The sequence below is a fragment of the Coturnix japonica genome, chromosome 6 (genome assembly GCF_001577835.2).
Source record: "Coturnix japonica isolate 7356 chromosome 6, Coturnix japonica 2.1, whole genome shotgun sequence".
NCBI classification, from domain to species: domain Eukaryota; kingdom Metazoa; phylum Chordata; class Aves; order Galliformes; family Phasianidae; genus Coturnix; species Coturnix japonica.
In genome coordinates, this window is record NC_029521.1 from 1,025,124 (window position 1) to 1,041,329 (window position 16,206).

The 16,206-nt window shown below is 37.4% G+C and overlaps 1 protein-coding gene across 4 annotated transcripts in view; it reads right to left on the reverse strand.

The window, feature by feature from the left end:
- The window catches only part of GRID1 (glutamate ionotropic receptor delta type subunit 1), a 484,592-nt gene that overhangs the window by 44,397 nt on the left and 423,989 nt on the right, over positions 1 to 16,206 (reverse strand). For all 4 annotated transcript variants that reach the window (XR_004307682.1, XM_032445260.1, XM_032445261.1 and 1 more), the window contains 4 exons: positions 9,400 to 9,501; positions 8,033 to 8,230; positions 6,057 to 6,381; positions 5,185 to 5,323 (listed from right to left, as the gene is read on the reverse strand). Coding sequence is in view for 3 of the 4 variants with exons in the window: in XM_032445260.1 (XP_032301151.1) it covers positions 5,185 to 5,323; positions 6,057 to 6,381; positions 8,033 to 8,230; positions 9,400 to 9,501 (764 nt within the window). In the remaining variant the exon portion in view is untranslated. The remainder of the gene's footprint in view (positions 1 to 5,184; positions 5,324 to 6,056; positions 6,382 to 8,032; positions 8,231 to 9,399; positions 9,502 to 16,206) is intronic.

Consider the following 16,206-nt stretch of genomic DNA (forward strand, 5'->3'; position numbering starts at 1 on the left):
AGGCTTTGTCACGAACTGAGTTTCCCTGAAGCACCCACTGGGCCACACCATCAACAGAATGGAAATGAAATGATACACAGTGGGGATTCAGCACTGGCCCTAACACTGTGTCTTGCTCCAAACTGTGCCTGGAGGCAAGTTCTGGCCCTGAGTGCTGCAGCCCCTTTGCACAAGTTGCAGAGTATTTCCCTTAGCATTTCTCCCATGTGCTCTGAGAAGGGAATATTCTAGAAATTAAAGTGTATTTTGAGGTTTTTGTGCCTGCTCGCTCTCTTTTTGTAGCCTTTGTCTTTTTATGGATGAACTTAATCTAGTTATTTAATGATTGAAGCTTTTGCTCGCAGGCCTCAAATAATAATCATGATAATTATTTTTTATCACGCTTATTCATACATGCCTCCTGTCAATGTGCCCGAGGTGCTGCACAGATAAAACACAGTACAAACTAAACATAAGAAAACTAACAAAGAACAACCAATGAAATATTTAGAAAGCCAAGTGCAATATTAAAAACAGAATGGCTGCTTTCAAGCAAGAAATTTCAGGGCAAAATCATTGCAAATAAAGAGATTCATGTGAGCTTCTTGCTACCAGCATTATCAAATCCACTTCAATACAGCAGATGAAACCTTTGTTCAATTCCTTCTAGCTGGCATCTTCAGAATACTTTCCAAATTTTCTTTTAAAATATTTTGAGATTGCTTCTGTTTGGTATGCAATCCAGAACAGCTATCTTTTTTGATTCCTATGGAGTTATTATAATATAGCCATTTCCAGCCAACATCTTTAAAGCAGCTGAAGTGACAATATGCCATGTAAGATATGAAATAAGTTACTCTGTTACACAGAGAGGGAACTGAGACAGAGAGGAGGCTCAGCTTGCCAAGATTAAACAAAGCCTGTGGTAGAAAATGGATTTAAACCCAAGTCTTCCAAGTGCCTGACTTATCACCCTGACTAAGCTGCAGTAAATCTTCAGCTGTCACCAAAACAGGTGAAATTTGTGGGCTGAAACACAAGGAAGGAAACCCCAAATAATGAAATAAATGTAAATATAAAAGCAGGTGTATCTCAGAGCATTCACGGAATGCACAAATATTAAGGATCAATATGATAAAATCTTCAACTCTTGAATTTGTAAATAGCCTAACTTTTATATTCTGTTTTTTCTTGCACAATTCTTACTTCTTATCAGACAAGCTCTCCTAGACCCAGGTTAAAGAATATCTTTGCACTACTGAACAGCATGTAGTCTGCTTGTTAACAAGAAATGAAGCTGGAAGTTAAGTCACTGCTAATTAAACTCATAATTACAAATGGAAGGTCAGACGGCAGATCCAAGGGCTGCTCAATAATGTAATATGACAAAAGAAAGAACAAACTCTCATGTAATAGTCTAGCCCTCATTTGGCAGACTGATCCATAGGAAGACTCCTCAGCCACACATGGGTCATATCACAGATATTAGAATACACATAAATCATTGGGGTTTAAAATAAGACCTGAAAAAAGAAATAATTATTAACTACTCATTCACAAGTTAGAATGTAGGTTGCAGCCCTGCAGTCCACTAGAAAGAAGACAGGGTTGGTTTCTTAACAATGGAAGTACACACAGATGGATTTGGCACTTCTCAGATGGTGAGCCGAGCTCCACTGTAGGTGACCACTTTACTGCCTTGGACCCCTTGGTGTGAGATTTGGAACAGACAAACAAAGAGAAGATGAGAAGGGCATGAATGGTCGAAGTAAAGAAATGCAGGCAGCGCTTCAGAGCTGCTTTCTTCCATGCTTCCTTCTCTGGGTATTGCATCCTTCTGTGAACCACAGGCAGCTGCTCAAACTCTTAGCAAGGTAGGAAAGCCTTTGAGAATTACTAATACCAATTCTTTTCTCCCCCCAGCATTATTTCATTATCAGCAGGCTTTCATCTGACATGCTAATATTAAAAATCTGCCTTCCAACAGTTCAACTTCAGCAAACGTCTTGCCAAGCCCTTTCTATTAAATGTCATGTATGATTTCTATGCCACGCTTGTTTTGTAGTAAAAATTGTGGAGTTAAGTATCACTGGGTTGATTGACACCTAGCTATTCAATCAAACATACGCCTATTCTGTTAGATGCAGACTGCACATGTAAAAATTGATGCTGAAAACGCTTTTAGTAGGTATTTTGAAGGGGGGGGTGGGAAGAAAATCAGGCTTGTAGTGAAAATCTTAACTATGTTTCAGCTTCTGCAGCACCAATGTACTATTTTCTCGCCTGCCAGCAATTTAGCAACAGCAATAATAAACACCAGAGGACTTTCCTACAGAGGGAAAGGTAACAGAACACACTTATTGAGAGGACGGGGTTGGTTTCTTAACAATGGAAGTACACACAGATGGATTTGGCACTTCTCAGCTGGTGAGCAAATTTTCAACTATAACTTATTGTGCCTCTTTGGGTGGGAGCAAATGGATCTCAAATAAGCATTCCTTTCTGGCTCCATGAAAGACCTAATGCAGGCTAGCCCAGTGGCAAATACAGAAATGTAGAAATACTCAACATCATACTATGCTGAAGTTAGGTCGTGCTGTGAGCTGACAGACCAGGGAATGATGCATTCATGTAAGGTAATAACTTCCTTTCTTGAGAAACATATTTGTTTTAAACCTGACTCTACAACTATGAAAGATGTTTCTCCTGAAGACAGGTGACATGAAATATCTTCATTGTAGCTTAGAAGTGGATCGGTGTATTGATGCTCAACACCCAGACAACCTTTTTTAAAGGGTTTAGGCCAAATCTTCAGAGCAGCAGGATCTCTGGGAAATTCTGAAACAACTGTGAAATAGCCTAATACAAGACAAACAAATCCCTTAAGTTTTGGCAACCAGTCATTAAACCTAAGAGTTTTCTGATAGCTACCATTGAAGATTACCTGACAAAGGATTTGGGTGCATAAGCCAAAGCATCTGTGATCAATTAAAACACTCCAGACAGTAAGAATAATCCACACTATGGCTGGAACATCTATAGAAACCCCTGCCCTTATGGCCAAGCAGCTGGAGCACAAGCAGTGAACCTTAAGGGAATTTAAATAACAGTAAACATTTCTGAGTTGGCACATGAACGAATCTACTGGTGTTTGCAGATCACAGTATAGGGTTTCCTACTTTCTCTATCCTCTCCTTGTACAAGTGGATGTGATACTAAGAAGTAGAAGCCACCACTGGGTATAGAAAGGCACATAACCATAGTTCTTCAGTGGCGATCTAATGAATGAGAGGGCAGAGTGGACTCTGAAGTCCCAAGACAAAACTGAGCAGCTCCTTTACCCAAATCATTGCTCCCTCACCTGCCCAAAACTCTTAATAATTTTAATAAGAAGAGAATCAAAATCCCTTATAGATGTTGTAATAGATCAGCCTCAGATGCCTCATCTAACGATTTGCATTTAAGCTCATAAATACATTTGGTTTTTATTGTTGTTGTTGTTTTTAGATTCTCCACTGCATTTTATCCCATATTTTTCCTGCTCTGAAATTCGCTGCCTTTTGGCAGGTGCTGAGTAAACCCAACAGACAATTTCTTCTATCATGAAGGAAACAGAACTTACAGAAATCATTTGGAAGGTCACTGTTCAAGTTTTCCAAAGAACTATTTCTGTTCTGGGTTACAAGAGAAATTTCTTCACTGGGCTTAACCTTAGTTCTCCATCCTCATAGGATGAGGTCTTACAACAACGATACTCTGCAGTAGTAGTTTTATTCTCTTTAGTTTCTTCTGTTATTTCCAGAAATTACATGCTTAGATTGTTTGGTTTACTCCTTAAATCCACTCATTCTGGCCAATATAACAGAAAACTCATTTTAAAACAAAACTCTTGTGATTTTGAGTTGTTCATGTTATTATTACAACAGTATATCCACGCGAAGTGTTACAGTTTTTGCATGTTTGCAATGGCAAGTTAAATCGGACATAACGTGAAACTTGTGAGAACAGTATCCCATGCAGGATAACGAGGCAAAAGCTTTTTAAAGAGCTATTCTCATTCAAGTGCCAACAGCACAACTTACTGTTTAGGTGCTATGCATGAATACTCCAGTCCCAGTTTTTCCAGTGGAACCACAAATGAGATTGACATAGTAACTGTGTCAATCAGAAGCACCTACAATCTTTGCATCAGCTTTTTCTAAGAGAGCCTGTGTTGCAATGCCTGCCTTCTAGACACCTCGCCTCTCTGTTGCTGTCAGATCAAACATGAGATACCAGACTCAAATCCTGTCAGCAGTGGAAGAGGACAATAAATGGCCCTCTCAGTGCTTCATGTCAGCGTGAAGCTGAAAATTTTGTCCACGTTGAAAGAAAAAAGGGAAATTTTGTTTAACTGTTACATTTTTAATGAAAAACAAACAAACAAACATAAAAATTGCCAATATACAGCCAGCAGCTCCGAGGAGCTGCTCAGAGGCCTTGCTTACTGAGAATATTCTCACAGGATTAGTAGGCAGATGGCGGGGGAAAGAAGTCAAGGGGCAAGATAAATTGGGTTTGTTACAGAGGCTGTAATTTATCATCCTAATATTGCCAACACAAATACAGAGAATTATATATAAATTTAATATAACAACTGCTATATTACATCTATTATCCTAGAGTCAGATTTGGTTATCTTTTTTTCTGTGAGAAGGAGCCTCTTCTGAAAATAATGCCACTGAACAGGGCCATTTATATTTTAGAAGTCCTCCTACATTATATTACATGCAAATAATGGCATAAAGAACTATGTATATCAAAGTATTAAGAACATAAAATTATACACTGAAGGTGAGAAGTGAAATGATATATAGTTCCCTAGAGTTAGTAGGTTTTTTTTCTGAAAAAAAAGAAGAAAAATAGACAGATGAAGCATTAAGACCTCCAGTTAAAAAAAATGCAAATAAATGTGAAATACTTTCTTCTTGAAAAATACAGAATTAAAATGCCACTGCCCCTTGCATTCACCTAACAAAACTACTTGGAGGTTGTAGGAGTCAATGGAGAACAGAGAGGGTAGAAGAGAGAAGCAGCCACTGAAAATAAGAAGAGTTATTATTTTATTAGAGAGCTATCTCCTTCTTGCAAGAATGAGTGCTCAAATGGATAATGTATTTCTGTGAAATCCAGGTTTCCAGCTTCATGTTAAGAAAAGGCTCTTACCTTATAGGATTATCCATCCTTGATACTGTGAGAAACGCTGCTAAGTTGGCTGTGTAGGATGAGCACACGATAAGGGTGAAGAGCCACCAGCTTCCCATCACAATGCGCATAGCCACAGAATTGACAGTAGATTCACCCCCTGAAAGCAAACAAGGAAAATAAAGGTTCATCAAGAGCTTCTACCCTGTGTGACCCACCATGTTCAACTTTGTTGGAGTAACCTCTGCATCTGTGCTTTCAGACCACCCTTTTTCTGAGATAAGTGCTATTTCCACTAAGACTGACAGTCAACCTCCTGCCCTGGATGCTCTCCTAGAAAATTGTATTTCAAAATGTCTCCCTCAGGCATAATTCAGGATCAAACCTAGAGAACCTGGAGAATATTCTAAATAAGTCAAGTTTTACAGTGAAGTACTACTAATATGCAGAAATTAAATCATTAGAGTGTTCAGAACATCTTTCTATTGGTTTTAAATGACAGAAAGATAAACCGTCTCACATGAGTTCAAAAACATATACATTTCTAAAATCGGATTTCAATTATTAGGAAAGCTTCTGGTTTCTGAGTGGCATTGTAATGTCACAGCAAGCAGCTCTGCGGTTTATTTACCAAATAATCCTTTTCACAGAGTGGAAAAGTCTGTTGGGAGAGGTTTTATCAGACTTTCTGAGAAACAGAGAATTAGAACTTACCCCCCTAAAGCTTACTTATTTTTCCATTATCTGGGCTAACAAAACATATTACCTCCTCATATAAAGCTTCTCTTTCATCTTGAGAGTGTTCTGGTCAAGACTAACATGTCATGAAATGCTCTAACCAAGGTAGAACACTGTGGAGTGTCAATGAGTGTTGCTTGTAACAGACTGAATACCTTGCTGAACAAAAGCTCCGTACACAACCCAGATGGCACTGTGCAGGGTGGAGGAGGCAGAAGGGCTTGGCTGGGAGGCATTCTGTGCCCTGACCGCCTGGATCCGGTTCAAGACAAATATCAAGACTCCAACTATAGGGATGGCAGCAGCAATGCAAGCCCACACCGCAAAGTCAAACGGAGCAAAGAGAGAGAAGATGTTGATTTTCTCTTCAGGCTTCTTGATCAAGATCCCCACTGAATAGTCCATGTACCGCTTGCTGAAGTCCACAACGCTCTCTCGTTCAGGTGTTATAGTGATGGCTGAAATTGCTAGATCTGCTCTCTGTGAGACAAAGGCAACAGGTCAGATATCCTGCAGCAAGCATGAGTTCTGCTAGCATGAGCATTTCCAAAAAACAAGTGGCTCCATGCACTTCTAAAACTTAACAGGTTAAGATGAATTGAAATAAATCAGTTTCACCACTCAAAAGTTAACTGCATTGGTTTAAAGCAGAAGAGCAAAATGTAAATTGCCAAAGCACTCCATGCAAAATTTATTTAGCTTGTGCACTTGGTAGCAAGTTGAGAAGAGCTAACGTTCATTGTTCCCCTGTAGAGTTGGCAACTTCCCATATTCATGAAGGGATTTCATATGACATCTGGGGGGGAAGATACTGTTGTTTTTTTACAGTGAATAAAGTGCCTGCAAAAAATTAATAGCTGTAAGAATGCCCCAAAAGCAACACAGTTCCTGCTTTGAGCTCAATATTTTAAATGAGCAGGATTTATATATCGAAGGACCTTTAAGATTATGCAAACTCAATGAAACAGAAGAGTTTAATAAATAAGATCCCCAAAGCTTTTAAGAGCTGCAGTTGGTTTTTGCCTATTTTCTCATCTTAATCAAAACAGTTCCCTACAAAAAATAAAACACACTTTTCTTTTCCGAAGCATTTTCACAAGATTTCTTATTAGACTGAAAGTCAAACAGCTTATGTCAATGCAAAATAAGACAAAAATCCTTTACTTTTCCTAGCTACCACCAAGAATATTCCATTATCATACACACATTTAATAGTGCTTTAATTGCCTCTATTTCTTCCTAAACAACTACTTACCAGACACCAAGATGCCTACTTACTAGATAACAAGAAAGCTTTTCCTCCCAGTAATAACTCTACTGCAGAAGTGTAACCTTTTCTACAAAGGGCAGTAACATAAATATTAACTCCTTTGATTCTTTTTCTGGCTTAGCATTTGTCATGTGTCAGATAATGAGAGCACGAACAAAATACATTCTAATTTTGCCCTCCTGGAGATTCTAACCTATGGACTTCTCCACTTACTTCAGTGAAGTTTAGTTCATTTATTCCTGATTTGCAAGACTTGAATTAAGTAAGAAAATATTTCCTCCTTTATTTTAAATAAATGAATAATCCTAAGCTCAGTTCAGCATTTTAGTCCTTGAAAAAAATTATTTACAGCATATATTATGTGGGAAACTTTTCCTGCTTTGGAGTCAAACAGTTGGTCATTATGAAACATACTGCCATGAAGTGACACAAAGGAAGTCATACTTACAAGCAATGTTGCAAATACATAATGACAAAAAAAAAGTTAATTCATATGTTAAGAATACATATTTCTGCACTCATTCACACACACAGACATTCCCTTTCTTTTTATACTGGCATCTCTATAAACAGAATTACACTGATTTAAAGTACACTGGTAACAGTGGGGGGCAAATAGGAACAACAGACTCCACAGTTACCATAGTTTCAAAATGCATAGTTTAGACCATAGTCAAACCACCCAAAACCCTGAAGTGTTCTGTAATAGCTCTTCAATCCCAATTCCATCTCCTGTAATTTGCAGTGGAGGAAGGAAAGAATTTCAACAACCCCTTTACACTGTAGAGTCTTGACATCCTACGCAGAAGAGTTGTTGTTTTTTCCTATCTTTCCCCCAAATATAGTTCCTTTTCTACACACCTTGTTAATAAGTTCTCCAATCATGCCATTCCAGGAGCCATTCTGAAGCTGGTGTCCATATTTCCCATCAGGAACTTGATATATCTCATATTTGAAGCCCAGATTCTTGGCCAGTGCATCCAGGACGTCAATGGAAAATCCTTTGTAACGTTTTGGTTGCCCAAGTATGTTCTCCGCCACCATCACAAAAGGTTCTTCCTGAGAACAAAACACTGTCTCAGCTGATACTTGAAACAATTTTTTTAGTTTGCAATTTTAGCAAAATTGGTGCATTCTGGGTTAATTCTGGACAAATTAGCACACATTTCAGACTTCTCAGAAGGTCCTGAGGCAAAAGCTATAGGCCAGGTGGGACACTCAGAGGCATCTCTACCAGACACCAGTGCTCCAGCAGCTGTCCCATCATGAGAAGACACAGAGATCCCAGAGGATAACTCAACTCCCTCCTGGCACCTGCAGGATGAACTGCTCTCTGGAATCTCTCTTCACTATCTAATGTTTCAACTAACTGCCTAGAAAACAGGTACTAAGCATATGGGTCTTAAGAACATTACAGCTCTCCAACTGAGACTGTTGGCTGCATATCCTCTGCAGTTGTCTGCATTTGTGGTGAGGCACTGACAACCTCCTATACATGTTATAGCATAACCTTCCCTATCACCTGACTGAAGAAAGACAGATGGGGCGATTTCTTTAATGATCTTGTGCATTACTACTTATTTGTACCGTGCTTCAAAAAAAGGAAGAAAATAAAAAACACAAAGGCACCACATTCTTCAACCTGGAAACTACAATATTTTAGGTAGGGATGAATTCACGTCTTAATTTGTCTTTAATTTAGCACTCGACTAATAGGAGCTCTGCTACCACTCAGAATAGTAACAAACATCAGTTCCAAAAGCACATAATTTATGTCTTTTTCAAAGACACAATTTATCAACAAAAAGTTATGAACTTGATGGAAGAAACACTCAATTAAATTTTACACCCTGCAGCGCACAAAAGCCAAGATTAGATTATTGTAATTGGCTCATCTGATCTTAAAAATCCATGAAATGTTGAAAACTGCATATCTTAAGTGTAGCCCTGAGTACTCGGGTGCTGTGCTGGTTCTGCGTGCAGTATGATTTTCAATGCAGAAAAACAGCACAAGGGAACAAACCAACACTGTACATCTCTGACAGTGCATAGATTCACATAAAATAACATAAGGCCATCATCTATGTTCCTTGCTTACGTAACTGATCATCCAAAAATACAAAATTGAAAATGATAGGGAAAAAAATACTGAAGGAAGTGCCCAGAATACTCAGTCACAACCTTTTTACTTTGAGCATTTTGTTTCCTGAACTCAAATAGGATCATACCAAGACAGTCACCACTTTCAGTGTCAGTCCTTGTAAATCACTTCCCAGACGTCGTTCTTGCAGGCTACCATTCAGCCCTTTCTCAGAGTCCCACGTTGCCAACTAGAAAAAGAAAGTGCAGTGAGTCTGAAACACTGGTAGGCAGAAATTCTTCAGTGCTTACATAAACGTTTAACAGCAGCTTGATCGAATCCAGAACTAACACACAGAGAAGTGAGTTTTCTAAACACAGAATCAGAATTGGTGAGATTTAGAGGACAGAAACTAATTCTTTGTGAGACTGTATTTTCATCAATGTCTGTAATAAAACTGCTTTATTATCTGCAGTACTTGTCATATTACTTCACCTAGATGACTATGATATGACTTTTCTCTCTCTAGTAAGTTTGTATCGCCTGACAGTCCTTAGGATCATCTCTACAGTCTCACTATCCCATACTCCCCTCTCAGATCAGATCCCCCCTGCTTTTTAAATCACGCTCTAGAGCTTATCAAAGACCAACCTTCTTTCCTGCTGCTTCTTGCTCATTGGTGGTTATAAAATCTTGACACAGATTCTGTGGAGGCAAAATGCCTTCCTATCTTGGGCTGTCTTCAAATTCTATATTAAGTCCTATTTTTTCTCTTCTTGCCCTACTTCTACCTCATCAGTAAAACAATGACAGCCTCTCAAGATCCCAAGCTCCCATTATCAAATATCTGATAACCTCTATAAGCACTATATGCATTTGCCAAATGCAAGATATGTATTTTCAAGATACCTCCACAGAACATCACACGTAAATATTTTATTTTTCAATTAGACTTAGCACTTCAAAATCAATTTTAGTGCTTTTTCTGGGAAGACATTCAATAGAAAAGTCAATCTTAAGTGACCCTTGCATTATTCAAGTGAATACGGTCTTTGGCAGCAGCAGAAATCAGACACTCCTTTTACATTAAAAAAGAATCCATAGTACTCTTAAATCCAGTTGTACTCTTAAACACCAATACTGTGCTCACATAGGAGGCAGTGCTGTTAGCTGAAGGCATGCCCTGTAGTTATTTAACTTAGTCCAAGATATGTGAAATGTGCCTTCTTGGTGCCAGAAGCTAATTTTCATGTAGCAAGTCAAAATCTACTTGGAAGGAACTTATTTTGCTGAAAATGCCTATAGCTAGATGTCCTACACGATTTATTTCTATGACTTCAGTCATATCCTAAAGCCTCAAAAGTCAAACCGACGAATAAATTGTGATAGGAGAGATCTGTATAGTTTTCTTTTTGTTTTGTTGTACTAAACTGATAAACAGGGAAGTAGAAAAGAACAGGACAATCAGAGATGACTCAGCCATCCTATCTATCACAGAGGCAGATTCATTAGTATTTATTATACAATTATTCTGTAGTCACTAAATCTTCCAGTTGAGACTCAGGTAAGAAAAGAATTAAAGCTATACCTCCTTTTACCCATCTGACCTGAGGGACAGAAGAGGAGAATAAATGACTGATAATAAGCTTCCCAATGACACTCCTGAAAGCTGAGGGATTTCAGATTGAAAATTCTCCCTGTGATGTAAGTTTGGAGTTACAATGAATACCCAGCAATATGGGTAGATATCTATAGCCATTGTATTTCTTAGATCCAAATTCAGATCCTCACTCTGAAATATGACCTCATGTGTTTCTTATCTCTTTCTACTGCTAAGCAAAATTAACCAAACTGTCAGCTGCGAAGAATCAGTATGGTTCAACAAAGACCAATTTAAGTGCACGTGGTAAAAATACTCTCTCAAATCATTAAAGAACATTGCACTACCGAAGCTTTCTTGGACTGTCCTATACAATAAACATATGGAGAATATACAGGGAAAGTTTCAGCAAAAATGGCTTACGCAGTCTATGAACAATCACTATTTATTCAAGAATGGAAAATTAAATAAATTGATTACTTTGGCACAGGTGGACTGACTCTTGTTCCTTTCCCCTTCATAAACTGTATTTGACTTCACATCAGATTGGTCAAACAATGTGAATATCCCACATTTTGCATTCTGTACTAAAAATAAGAATTCTTAAAAGGAACTGGAAACCCACTATAGCAAAAGCATAGGTCTTTTCCTTTCATTCAAAACCTAAGATTTCTCTTTTTATGCAGTAGGGGTACATGCAAGGATGAGAAGTGTATTTCACAGCCTATCGGCACAGAACTTCATGGTGTTCTGTATGGAAAAACAATTTTTTCAGTCTTTAAAAGGCAAATGATGCAGATAAATATGATAGATCGAACATAAGGAAATCCTTTTACATTAGGGATTTTTTCTCTTAATATCTTTGTGCTTCAGAACACTTCACTTGCTTAGAAGCGTGCCAATTTGTGCTTCCACTTATTGCAGACAGCATTTTATTTATAGGATCGATGCATTTACAGATACGTATACCAATTTGTGACAGCTGACCTATCAAGATCAGTGCCTGAGAAACTAATTTCCAGCACTGTTAAGCACAATGAGTACTGCAGTTATTTGATAAGACCACCCGAGTTTCACTCTTAGTAGAAATAGGTACCATGTTCCTACCAGGACCTGGAACCAAAGGTCAGAGAACAACCATCAGCTGGTAGGAGATACACGACTTTAAGATCTGATTATCGCAAAGTACTTGCAGAGTCAGCACTTGCAGGATGTATGTCAGAAATTAGTGGTCTCTGGAAAGGACATTGAACGGCAGTCTGAGTGTTCTTTTTTTTTAGTTTCTTTTTGTTCTTTGGCTCTCAACTTACTGTGTTATAGAGGAGTTCAGGATTTGAAAGCAACTACTTCAATAAAGCTTTTCAATTTAAACCTTCTCTTTCTCATAGAGCCATATTGTTGGCTGTCTTACAGTTCTAACCATACATCAGAAGCTCAATCACCCTCTAAAGACAAAACAGAAGAAAAAAAGGTGAATTTCAGACATAAGTGCAATTTCTTGGAAAATTCTGACTCAAGAGAAGCTTCTGATCATTACCAGTATTTACTGTGTTTTCAACAAAAAAACACAAGGAAAAACTTAAGAGAAATTCCAAATTTTGACATTGTTTTTAAGCCCCCAAAGCCATATACAGGTCCAAACACACTTCCTCAACACCAAAGGGAAACAATTGCATGGCCAGAAAACCTGGGAATGTGAAATGATAAAAGATGTCATCCACTTGTCTCAAGAACCTGCAGGGATTTTTTCCTGAAAAGTACCTGTCAGGATTTCGGGTTTCCTGAGTTTCCATTGATAAATTCTAAGCCAATTTCTACCACAGAGTTTCATAACACTACTAATGATGCAGGATCTGACCGCCCAATGCTTACTTGAGCTTAGTTCCCCAGGGGAAATCATACTGAGATGGCATGGTAAACTTACACCAGACAATATCAGAAACAGAAGCGTGAAGACCCTCATCAGCATAATGAGGCAGACAATCCATTTGCTCAAATAAAGCAAAGTTGCATGCATTTAACACAGATTTGCAAGATTTACTACCTCCTTTGATCGTAATCAATTAGATTGAGAGCCTGTGCACTTCCTCATTTAGGAGATGAAACTGATGAAAAACTCCATTATTTGTCACACAGGTAGGTGTTTTTCTGAAAAATGTGTGTTTTCATGCTGCTCTACTACACCATAATTACATACTCCTTGAAAAGTAACTTGAATATAGTTTTCCTAACTCTGCTTTGAGTGTTCAAACCACTGGACTACAGTAAATTTGTCTCATGCCCAAATAAACAGAGATGTAAATTATCCTAAACTGGTAGGAAATACAGCTGAAAACTTGCATTAGCGCAGAAAGTGAATATTTAATGTTTCTCTCACAATAGTGCACAAGAACGTCTACATTATATAAGTTGCTGATGCAGCAGGTCCTGTTTAAATAATGCATGCCACTGCTAGTTATGTCCATTTTAAATATGACATCCCAGACACTTCCTCTGCTTTTCAAGGCAAATTTGATTCCCATAAGAAGTGTAAAACAATTATTTTTAGCACATTTACAGTAGTGTCTGAAAGGGCATCAACCCAGAGCCTGCCCCTTCTACCTTCCCAAAAAGCTCCTTTGGAGCTCAGGGTACACCATCCAAACAAATTAAACTTGTGAACTCCTGCCTTGAATCCTGCAGAACTTCTAACAAAGAGAAATGGAAGAGAGAGAACAAGGTAGTCAGTTCTCATGCCCTGAGATAGTGACGCCTTTACCAACCCAAATTATATTGCCTATACGAAAGCTGTTCCGGCTATGAAATTAAATAAATTAATTAGTGCCACTCACAACATGACAACAATGCTTTTAGATTAATGTTGAACTGAAATGGATTTCAATTCACTGACAACTTGTTTCTTAAACTTCAAGCCAACATAATTTAATTCAAATATGTTGTCCTTGTACCACATTCATAGATTTGGCATGTTGGAAATTCTGGCTAAGAACATACAGAAATATTTAACGTTATAAAAGCAGACTTCTAATAGACACAATGATTAAAATAATTAAAAATAACCAACAAATCAATATAAACAATTAAATCATACAGGCAAATGAAATAAAGGAGTGGCCCAAAAAATAAACTGAACAAATTGGACGCTTCTATGCTGCAATTCTACTGGGTAAAAAAAGAACTCGATTTAAAAAGTAAGTAAAACAAATATTTACATTTTATCCAAGGAGTCTTTTAAATGCACTCTATCTGTAATGTAGAGATTTGCTGTCATTCATTATCATTCACAGCAAGATATTAATAGGATTTATACAGCGGACATCTTAAGGAACAGACTGGACTTCCTGGAACATCTTTTCCTTCTTTATGACTGGAGTCGCCTTGCAAAAAAATTTCATGTGAAATATGGAATCATTAACTAAGAAAAATTAATCATCTTTTTAAACTGTGTATTTATACAATCAGTAATTGCATAAAATAGGATTAGGAAAATAAGAAGGCATTGGAAATAGTACTTGCGAGCAAATCTGATACAACGTCTTTCTATAATAGCTACATAATTATTAAGGATACTCAAAAGTCTCTATTCTGAAGCACAACAATTATTTACTATAAGAACCTGGACAAGAACAGCAATCAAAATGATTGAAGGCAATATTCTGCGTTCCAGCATGATCTCATCTTCTCTGTAGTGAAATAACTGCAAGTCATCAAGGCATGGATATTTATTCTATTCTATTCTGATATTCTGCATTTATTTATACCAAAGGCAGAGCCTGCTTCCAAACATCACAGTAGGGTGGAATTGTTAGAATGCATGTACATTTAGATAGGAAAATAATCAGTTTATGACAAAGTCTGTAAGGCTACTGTGAAGGCTGGAAGTAGTAGATTTGGTCATCAAGGTATCACTGCACATTAGGAACCATAAGTATTTAAACTGAGAAACAAGGAAGTTAAACAACTCTTTAACATTTTATGCAGCACTACTGTATAATTTAATAAAGTATTTACTTTTTTTAAGATGTAGATACAGATATTATGTACTTCAAAATGCTGATGCATGTTAGGGCTCTTGAAGAATTACTTCATTCACTGACACTTCCAGAGATCCAACTGACATTTCTGTATCTTTGGGAAACTAATATCTAAGCCAAATATTTGAGTTTAATTCTAAGATATTATCCATCATCAAAAAGTTGCATCACGGTTGTACAAGGGTATATTGACTGAAAGCACTGGGGATATGTTAGAATATCTACAAACCCGCAGCCACAGCAATGGAGAACTCTGGAACATACCAACATTATGAAGCAGAGGACTGCGAATCAAGACTTAAGCAATACAGAAAAAAATCAGTCTTTTGGATGTAAATTTTAACACATCCTTTTTAACACTCAGAACAATCAGCTTGTCATTACAGGGCCACACAGAGATTGCAGATGCATGGTAAAAGTTCAGAGCATGGCAGGGAGATCACAGAACGCTGTTTTCTCTCATTCCCCGTACTATAGCAAAAAGGGCTATCCTGAGACAATAAGCCCTTTAAAGAAAATAAATGGAGGAACAGCAAAGGGCTGATCATCTCACTGAAGGATCTGGTTTTCTCTGTGGAACTATGAAGCACACTGATGTAGGTTGCTGCTTTAACAGGAATTTAAGAATACGAGGTCTTGTGAAGGAAGAATACAGCTTATTCTAGTTTTAGTGTAACACATGTAGTGTGCCATATAAATTAAAATAAAACATCTCTAGAGAATAATAGGAAGATGATGGCAGTAAAATCTTATGATGACCACACCATTCTGAAACATGTGTTTGCTTTTTTGAAAGCAAAAATAATAGGTAACAGAAATGAAAATATGACAATAAACTTATAAGTGGATTTCAGTTCTGTTTCATACAGAGAATTGTGAAAACTAGCTACAAAAACTTTAACTCATTCCATGAAATAAGAACAATATCATGATTTATGTTAGCTTCTAAGTAGCAACAAAGAATGACATACGAAGATGAGGATGGAAGTTTTGAGGTAGCTTAGCGTAAGTCGGTATTAATAACTTCCTTATCTTACAGCTTTATTAACAATTTGGAACAAGTAATAGCAAACTACTAAAATCAAGTTTACAAAAATGCAAAGACTGGAAAGCACTCAAAATATGTCAGACTAGAAGAGGGAGAAAAATAAATGGGCAAAGTACAGAGATAGAAATGAAATAGTGCAATGCATTTTGCTTTGACTAGAAGTAAACATTATTAAAAACAAAAGAAACGTGAAGCAGAGATTTACCTATTGAAAATAATGGAAATAGATGTTAAAAAATTCTGCAGTGTGAAAGCGAGCTGCAAATGGATGAC